This window comes from Mya arenaria, chromosome 14 (genome assembly GCF_026914265.1).
Source record: "Mya arenaria isolate MELC-2E11 chromosome 14, ASM2691426v1".
Lineage (NCBI taxonomy): Eukaryota > Metazoa > Mollusca > Bivalvia > Myida > Myidae > Mya > Mya arenaria.
The window spans coordinates 38951473-38961671 of NC_069135.1; the positions used below are offsets into that span (position 1 = coordinate 38951473).

The window sequence follows — 10199 nt, forward strand, 5'->3', positions numbered from 1 at the left end:
CTATCGAATACACAGGAATATTATTTAGATGTCTCTGACCTCATAACTCTGCTATCTCCGGCAAGCTCGGGATAGGCAATCGTGGGTATTCGGCAGTTTGCGAAAAGCTTGGGATATTGTTCGTTCCGAGTGTAGGAACCCCAAACAAAACGGGTCTTCATCGCTGCATGTTTAAAAATATAGTTTATGGTTTATAGTTATAGATTCGGGAAAAAGTATTGTTAACTAAGCACAGTTGTAACAACGCTAATCATTTGGATATCGAGTTAAATGTCAGTGTTCAAATTGATCAAACTATTGGATTTCTTCTTATCAGCTCCGCTCAAAAAATACTTCCTAGTTACAAAATAAACAGAAGGGACGGAATGGAAACTAATGACACTAGTCAGCGAGTCTTTTTCAAACACAAGAGAGAAAATGGCATCCAATTTTGAGCCATCCATTCAGAGTTGCTGTGACTTCATCTATGATTTTTCCTGCTCGCCGTGTGAAGAGAACGGATTCAACACAGAAGCTCACCATTATTGTACTCAATGCACAAAATATTACTGCGAGAACTGTGTTTCAAAACATAACGGATTATATCAGAAGCACGCGGTGCTTGGACGGGAGGACGTGAAGAAATGGGAGGCAGCCCCAGGGGTGGTGGACAGCCTGATGAGATGCGTGAGGCACAATGGTGAGGAGCTGAAGTTGGTTTGTGGTGACCATGACCAGCTATGTTGTCAGATCTGCGTCGCCGTGGAACATAGGTAAGTACGAAAAAGTTAAATTTTAAACGTTATCTTGTAGATACAAAACGGTAAATAATCCATACGTACGTGCTTCAAGCATCAACTCATTTTCTAAAACATTGTCCAATATAAGCCAGGCCAAATACACATTATGCACTTTTCATAACCGTTTCACGACTCCTTTTTCAGAAATTGCTCCAAAATCCAACATATTCCAGATGTAGCTAAAGGTATTCAGGGGAATGTTAAGTTCCAGCAAATTACAAAGATGATGGCTGAAGTTCAAGAGCGACTCGAGAAGATGAAAGAATCTCACGTGAAAAATACGACATCACTGAAAAGAACGCGGTCAGCCATTTCTGATGAAATTAAAACCAAACGTAATAAGATCAACACAATCCTAGACAATATTGAGAAGACAACATTAGGAAACTTGGAAGAAATGATAACTGAACTTGACGAATCTTTGAAGACTGATATCAAAACTTGCACTCAAATGAATATCCAACTACAACATATGATTGACACTTTTCAAATGAAAGCAGAATCAAGCGAGTCCAAGTCATACATTGCCTACAGAAAGAGCCAGGATTTTATTTCACAGGCAAATTATCATCTTCGAGGCAAGTCAGTCATTGAGAGTTTCAATGTTACATTTCAGGAAAACTACCTTATTGAAGAACTTCTATCCTTAATAAAAATATTTGGAAAACAAACATTAATAGCGAAACAGCCAGAAGGTCCACTTACCGATTTAAACCACGTCTTCAATATTGCAGAGAAAAAGGAATACAACGTGAAGATGAACGACGAAGGACATTGTTTTATCCATGGCGTATGTGAAATGCCTAGTGGAGAGTTTGTTATAGCAGACAAAATGAATTGCAAGGTAAAGCTTCTGGACAAGGAGTGTAGAGTGCTCGACCACTGTGATGTCCCGGCTTATCCATCGCACGTATGCCATATAGATGGGAATGAAGTAGCCGTTTGTCATAGTTCATATGATGACGAACATGAAATTCATTTCATTAAAGCTACGAACGGGAAACTAGTAATAACGAGGAAGTTAAGTTTCAAACATAGATGTTATGCCGCAGCCTATCATGGTGGCCTGCTTTATGTATCATCTGGTTACGCCCTGTACGTGTACACGATGTCGGGACAGAAGGTGAAGAAGCTGTACAAGGACACGGATGGGGACAAAACGGTGGTGAAATTTGTCCTCAGTAACGACGGGAAAACAATTTACATAACAAACAAGGATGCACATCAATTGATCACCCTTGACAACAACGGCAACAAGTTGGCCTCAATCACTGACCCTGACATGAAAAAACCTACCGGAGTACACGTGACACCTGCTGGACACGTGTTCGTGTGCTGCTATGACTCCAAAATAGTGATGCAGGTTGACACGGGACTGCAAGTCGGGAAGGCAAAGTTGATCACACTGGCAAGGGAAAAAGATGGACTTGAAAGTCCGAGAGATATATACTTCAGCACTCACACTTCCTCTCTGGTTGTCGGCGGGTACAAAGACACCCTTCTTGTTTTCAAGATAATCTAATACTGTAAACAAACAATGCCCACTTTGGCACTATCTTACAGTTCTTCCATATTGTTGCAAAGTTTATTGCAGTTTGGTCATATATAATTGCTATGTTTTGACAACCGACTATATGAAATATGATATGAATCCATGTATTGTGTGAGTATTTATTTGTTCAGTAATGTCATTGAATATTTATTCAGAAACACTTCATTTAAAACGATAAAATTGTTCAGAGGCTATGATTAAATTTGGAAGTATTTAAATGACATACACCATTTATAACATTATGCACTGAAGGTAAACATAAAACGTTGCACCTAAAATAATGAATTTTTATTATAGCCTGAAACAGATTAGCAGATCAATAGTGTATTTCTTTCCTCTTGTAGTTTTTATCTTCTATTTGTAAAACCTTGAAAGAAAAGAACCAAATAAACAGATGAGTGATGATCGAAACGAAAGGTTTTTATCTTTATCACAACTAGATCTGTCTTCATATAATAGATTGGCATTTATTATGCACAGAAAACAAGCTTGTTGATTTAATCGGTATACGTAAGGCAAACATCAACTTGCCTTATTCACACACTTAAATCACTTGCAACCGAATCATGAATAAAGCAATCTCAATGGTAGTTATAGGATCCAAATGAAACGAATCAAACTCCTCTTTTGGAAAAAGTTAAATAGATTTTGAGCGTTTAATAAAAACCTATCTGATAAATAATTCATCCAGAGAGCACATACCGGAAGCACAAAATACATCTGAAGTAATACAATGGCATCGAAAGTATTGGTTGGATTGAGACTTACGACTCATATTTAACATCGACCCTCTCGGTTAGATTGAGTCTTTACCCTTACGTTGTCAAATCGACAATCTTGCTTGGATAGAAATTTAAATCCCACGTTATAACATAGACATTTTCCGTTGGATTGAGACTCACAACTCGCCTTTAACATTGACAGTCTCGGTTTGATTGAGACTTACATCTTACGTTTAGACTGAGTCTTAAATCCCACTATATAGCATCAACAGTCTAATTTAGATTGAGACGTACATCTGACGTATGCCTTCGATCATCGACGCTCTCGGTTTAATTGACACTTACATACCACGGATAGCATTGACAGTCTTAGTTCGAGTACAGCTGTTAATTGACTTAAATGGTATATGTTTCTCCGCCCAAATTTGAACCTGAATGCAGTCTTTCTTTTTTTAATACAGAGACATATAAAACGCTGAAAGGACTAAACTTAAATATCATAAGTAACAGCAACGTTCAATACAAACAAGTTAGAAATGTAAGCATGCGCTGCTGGAGACATTTTATATAATCAGTTTGTGTAAAGCTAGTATTTGCAATGAACTTACTTTAGGTAACTCTACCACAAAGATGCGTTACTGTTATTTGCTTTTTCATTTTTGAAGCACACTGAAATATTGGATATGATGCTTATGTCCGGCCACTAGCACTGCCATGACAATTACTCCTATATGGAAACTGAGTATCCCTTGGAGCGATCCTCGCAAGATTCGCAATGCAGCGGAACAGACAAATCACCGACTTTTATCTGAATCTCAAAATAACGTGGCTGTATTTTAAGCGAAAGAAATTAAATGGATTGAGTAGAAAGCAACGAACACATTGCTGTAGAGCTTGACACGCGCTCTGAATGACATGAAGGCTCTATTGATCTTACTGACGATTGTGATTTTGACACATGTTTATGATGCTCTCGGAATAAGTTGACACAATTCAAAAGTACCTTGACTTACCCCAAGACGGGCCTTGTAATGGATCAACACTTGACAATCTCTTTCCCTGTTTAGTGTTTAAATAGAACATATTTGTTAAATTTCGTCGTCCGATGGCAATATATTTCATTGAGACACCAGGAAGAAATATTTTCACGAGTTGCGCAGGCAAGAGGATTACACTTTTTTTTTTATATATAAGTCATGTGAGAATGATTTATTTGAAGTGTTTTAATATGCTTGCGAGATGTTTTTAAAAACGACTAAAATATATACTTGTGATATTTTACTTTATTCAATGAAAATATATTTGGGACATTCTATTTTATTAGAAAATACAAACAACTGTTCTAGCATAAAACTTTACTTTTGTACTTTGTTATGCATATAAGGATCCTTATAGATTAACGCAATTGCTTAGTTTTATCATCCAAAAATTGTTTAATTTTCAGAAAACGGTATCTAATAATAAATAGTGCAATGCTATAAATAACAATAGCAAAAACAGAAAAGTAGCTGTGCTAGAAATATAATCGGAGATATATATATGTAGATTCACGTATACGAATTAAATACATAAGTTCACGTATATTTACCAGTTAGACAAGTTCACGTTTACATATCAATTAGACAAGTTCACTTATAGGTACCAATTAGACAAGTTCACGTTAACGTATCAATTAGACAAGTTCACATATACAGATCAATAAGACAAAGTCACAAATACGTATCAGTTTTACAGGTTCACCGTCTAGTGTCATTGACGTCAACGTCATTTCGAATAAGACGTAAGTACGGTCTGTGTCTCTACTGAAGTGTCTGTTGGGTTTCGACATTAGTGGACACTTCAATTGAATTTAATTGAATCAAAAGAAAACAGAAACACTGCAATATTATTATATTTACTTACATAAACATAAATTTTTATTTTGCTCTGGACATTTCAATTACTAAAGGAGGCAACAACTCTTGACTGATGAGCTGATTATCGCGCCTGACCAGTATATGACATAAATATACAGAACGATATTATTAATAAATTTGATAAAATTCTTACCTAAGAATCATTTCTGCGAAAATATTTTGAAATCGGGCCTCTAACTAGGGGAAAACGGTATCTAATAATAAATAGTGCAATGCTATAAATAACAATAGCAAAAACAGAAAATTAGCTGTGTTAGAAATATAATCGGAGATATATATATGTAGATTCACGTATACAAATTAAATACATAAGTTCACGTATACTTACCAGTTAGACAAGTTCACGTTAACGTACCAATCTGACAAGTTCACGTATAGGTAACAATTAGACAAGTTCACGTATACGTACCAATTAGACAAGTTCACATATACATATCAACAATACAATTTCACATATACGTATCAGTTTTACAGGTTCACCGTCTAGTGTCATTGACGTCAACGTCATTTCAAATAAGACGTAAGTACGGTCTGTGTCTCTACTGAAGTGTCTGTTGGGTTTCGACATTGTGGCTTTAAACAGAGTCCTTGTAAATTGTTTGGCTATTGCGCAATTTCATTATTAATGAAAAGTTAAACCTTATCTTTTTCAGGTCAACGTTTGATAGAAGCAACGTATCCCACCACCTTAAACTACAAAGCATAGTGTGTCTTAATGTTGGAATACCGGCATACACAAAATAAAAATAAAATATTTGCTATAATACCTTTCGACTACCTTGGTTGAGAAACTATTCTTCCCTTTGAACGTAATAATATATTGTAGAAATATGTCTTGTTAACGATTTACAATGGCTTTCTTTTTAAATGTCTTTAGATTGACCAAAAATAAAAACATATAAGTATCTTCCATGATCGAGGGTGTAAGATAGGTTCATCCCGACCCGAGCGTAGGGTGTTTTGCGGAAACAAGGTTTACCGATCTTACACGAGCGGCTATGGTAGATGCTTTTCTCCTACCTCAGTTAAACAAAATTAAGTAAAAATGTATTTTTTGCTGGAATAATTTTGTGCGTAGTGAAAATAATTACCTATGGATATGTGATAATTCGTGGTTGTCGTGCACATACGCGCAGTGATTCAGATTATGCTAATAGTCAAATCGGTCTTTATATAGTTCTGAGGAGAGTGAAGCATAATTTCTTGAATGGTGCGTGAAAACCTTTTATGGTGCCATTTGAAGCGAGAAATAATTAATTAACATTCTTAATATTGCCACAAGACAAGGTTTCCATGATGCTACAGACGACAGTCTTCAAAAAGGGAGGTAATTGTGTGATGACAATAAAATAGGAGTTCCATACGGGTACTTGCTTTATCTTCGCCCGTGGGGCATGATAATAATTTCTAGCATGGTTAAACTTTTGGATCTACTTACCTGAGGTGAGAGAAAAGTATTTCAATTATATTATCTAAGACTAATTTTTGAGTCGTTTATAAAAAAGGTTAAGCACGGACGGCCATTGACTAGTGGTCACCTAAGTTTGTTGAAATCATATGTGCCCCACAACCAGGTCCTCCGTTTAAAAGGATTTTAGTATTACCATTGACTAGTGGTCACCTAAGTTTTTGAAATCATGTTACTCGTGAATGTCCCCCATAGCCAGGTCATCAGGAAATCAGTTAAAAAGGGTTTAAGTTTAAATGATGGTCCATTAATTAATGATCTGCGGTTGGTAATATTATTGAGTTATCCCAGGGTCTGCACTTAAAGAGACAACATTACCTCACTGAGCTATATGAGAAATACCAATGTGTCCGTTAAAGTGACTCGCTCATGTTTTTGGACCAAAAAGTAGTTTTTCCAACACTTATTTTATCATTATTTTATTCTATGATATCGAAATTGCAAACGGTTATAGCATAAAAAGTATTTTAGTTTAAGTCGGGTTACAACCCACGCCGCTATAGTCAAGAAAAAACAACAGAAAACAGGCGGCTAGTGCACCAGGACTTCAACAATACTAGTGGAGATGTTGGCCTAATAAAGATACATTGATAGCATCACGTGATAATGTCAATCAACCAATCACGCAACACCGCAGCCGTAATTAATTTTCAATCGCGTTATTCACGTTAAAGAAAATTGTGGTCTTGATAGACGATTTTTGAGCTCATATCAACATTTGCTGAAGGGTTTCGGCTTTTGGTATTTTTCTTTTAACACTCTTCCAACACTTTATTTCGTAATTTTAAAAAGGGCATTTTACAAACCATGAGCGAGTTACTTTAACATTGTTTTCCAATATTCTATACATCGCGACTCTACCTTTAAGACGTAAGCCAGGGAAGGAATAAAACGGTACCATTTGAACGTCTTTGTTAAGGCGCTGTCGGTGAACAGATTTGCGACATTCGCTCCCGAAGAGGAAACTACAACTAGGCTACCAGACTATTTTATGTAAATAGTAAATACATGTAACCTCAATTAAAGTCATAGAAGGTTGAAAATAGAATATTATCATTTATATATCTAATTTCTTTATGATATCATCGATAAATGAGCTATAATATGATAATATTCGTAAGTTATGTGCACCGCAGGTCGTAATAAAACCATATTATCAGTAGTTAAAGCTAGGTCAAATAATCATGGGATCAGATAGTTACAAAATGGACAAAGGGTTGTTGCGTTAAACATTCGGTAAAATTCTAAATATGACTTTAAATATTAAATCATCACTTCAGAGGGGCTGTGACTTCATACACGATTTTTCCTGCTCTCCGTGTGAAGAAAACGGATTTAACACCGAAGCTCACCATTATTGTACTCAATGCACAAAATATTACTGGCAAAACTGTGTTTCAAAACATAACGGAATATAACAGAAACACGCGGTACTCGGACGGAAGGACGTGAAGAAATGGGAGGCAGCCCCAGGGGTGGCGGACGCCCTGGAGAGATGCGGGATGCACCCCGGGGAGGCGCTGAAGCTGGTATGTGGTGACCATGACCATCTGTGCTGTTCTGTATGCGTTGCCATTGACCACATGTATGTATAAATAATAACGTGGCAATCAATTCTCCAGTAGAAAAATCGCCAATATATCATTTATATCATAATTATTATCTTTTTAATATGAAAACAAATCATACCCTTTTTGTGATTTTGATCATTTAAGTAGAATTAATTTTTTTAAATGCAATTAAATTTAAAAGAAAAAACTAATAGTTGTATCAACCTATATTGTGCGCGTTAAGACACTAACCGGTAAATAAGCTGTACTTACCAGGGGCGGCTCACGGATTTAACTTAAGAGGGGGCGTAACTCAGGGGTGTAGCCGGTTGGCTTGCGCAACACCCTCAGAACCGAAATTTAATTGGTTTAAAGTGTTGTCATGGGGTTTTGGTTTTCCGAAGAAAAGAATATCATTTTTTAGCCCGGAATGGTGCGTATTATATTATCTTTTAACCCCTACACAGCAATTAAGTAAACGTGGGCGATTTAAGAGGGGGTTGGGGGCGTCTCCCTGGAACCGCTAGTGCTTCCTTGCGTCAAATTTAAAACATTTTCTTTCACATTTTCCCACATAAGCAAGGTCACATGCAGTTTATGCAGACCTGATTACAACTGTTTTAAAACATTTTTGTTTCAGACAATGTTCCAAAATCCATCCCATTCCAGATATAGCAAAAGGAATTCAGAGAAATATTGAGTTTCAACAAATTCCAAAGAAGATAGCTGATCTTCAAAAGCAATTCGAGCTGATGAAAGAAGCAAGAATGAAGAAAACAACATTTCTGAAAAAGACGCGGTCAGCCGTTTCTGATGAATTTAAAAACATACGTAAACATATCAACGAAATCCTTGACAAGATTGAGAAGACAACTTTACAGGACATAGACGAAATGATAGCTGAACTAAAGAAAGATATCGAAACTTGTGATAAAATGACTATCGAATTGCAAAACATGATTGCCGCTTTTCAAACCGAAGCAAAGTCAAGCGAGCCAAAATCATATATTACGTACAGAAAGAGTCAGGATATGATTTCACAAGCAAACGTTCATGTTCGTGGCATATCAGCCATTGAGTGTTACAATGTAGCATTTCATGCCAATATTCTTATAGAAGAACTTTTATTTTCAATAAAGACGTTCGAATCGATTGTTATTACCAAACTGCAAGAAGATCCCCTTTCCGATCCAAACCACGTCTTCAGTGTTGCAGAGTACAAGGAGTACAACGTGAAGATGAGAGACGACGAACATCAATGTGATATCAATGGCGTATGTGAAATGCCTAGTGGAGAGTTTGTCATAGCAGACAAGGGTAATTGTAAAGTGAAGATCATGGACAAGGAGTACAGGGTGCTCGACTACTGTGATGTCCCAAGGAAACCATGGGACGTGTGCCACATCAACGGAAATGTAGTTGCCGTTTGTGTTGACGGTTATAATGCGTATACAGGAGCACTTTATTTCATTAATGCTACGGAAGGGAAACTCGTTACTACGCGGAAGTTAAGTTTCAACCATCGATGTTATGCCGCAGCTCATCATGGTGGCCAGCTCTACATCTCCTCCGGTAACGCACTTTACGTCTACACGATGTCGGGACAGGAAGGTAAGAAACTGTACAAGGACAAGTCTGGTGGTACCACAGTGTGGAAATGTGCCATCAGTATCGACGGGAAGACAATCTACATTACAAACGGCGATGCACATCAACTGATCACCCTGGACATCAACGGCAAAGTGCTGGCTTCTCTTACTGACCCTGACCTTAAAACCCCTAGCGGAGTGCACGTGACATCTGCTGGTCACGTGTTCGTCTGCTGCCGGGAAAGAGTGCTTCAGGTTGACAAAGACGAGAATAGGAAGTTGGCTACCCTGGCAAGGGAAGAAAACGGATTGTACGGACCACGTGATTTATTATTCAGCAGCCGCACTGTCTCCCTGATTGTCGGCGAATACAAAGACACACTTCTTGTTATCAAGTTAATTTAATGCTATGAATGTTGATATGGTACTATCGAACTTGGATTTTTCTAATTGTTGTAAAATATATTGTAGTATGGCTATATATAATTGTCTTGTTTACACCGCATGCTATAAGCAATACGGATATGATTCCAAAAGCTGCTTATGAATACTTCTATTTGATCATATTTTGGACAATTTATATCCAACACACTATGTGAAATATGTATGTACATTGCCTATTA

At 37.0% G+C, this 10199-nt stretch overlaps 2 protein-coding genes across 2 annotated transcripts; both read left to right on the forward strand.

Moving 5' to 3' along the window:
* Positions 1-417: 417 nt before the first annotated feature.
* On the forward strand, positions 418-2301 carry LOC128216105 (uncharacterized). The gene is made up of 2 exons (XM_052922693.1): positions 418-752; positions 924-2301. The coding sequence occupies exons 1-2, from the start codon at positions 418-420 to the stop codon at positions 2299-2301; spliced, it is 1713 nt and encodes a 570-aa protein (XP_052778653.1).
* A 5592-nt stretch (positions 2302-7893) lies between these two features.
* Positions 7894-9981, forward strand: LOC128216106 (uncharacterized). The gene is made up of 2 exons (XM_052922695.1): positions 7894-7966; positions 8657-9981. Exons 1-2 carry the CDS (start codon positions 7894-7896, stop codon positions 9979-9981), a joined length of 1398 nt encoding a protein of 465 aa, XP_052778655.1.
* The last annotated feature ends 218 nt before the right edge of the window (positions 9982-10199 follow it).

Excerpts from the sequence above, each read along its gene's own strand:
- LOC128216105 (XM_052922693.1), top strand. The coding sequence starts at position 418 with ATGGCATCCAATTTTGAGCCATCCATTCAGAGTTGCTGTGACTTCATC. Across the intron at positions 753-923 it reads TGCGTCGCCGTGGAACATAG|AAATTGCTCCAAAATCCAAC; the intron begins GTAAGTACGAAA and ends CTCCTTTTTCAG.
- LOC128216106 (XM_052922695.1), top strand. The coding sequence starts at position 7,894 with ATGGGAGGCAGCCCCAGGGGTGGCGGACGCCCTGGAGAGATGCGGGAT. Across the intron at positions 7,967-8,656 it reads CCGGGGAGGCGCTGAAGCTG|ATATAGCAAAAGGAATTCAG; the intron begins GTATGTGGTGAC and ends ATCCCATTCCAG.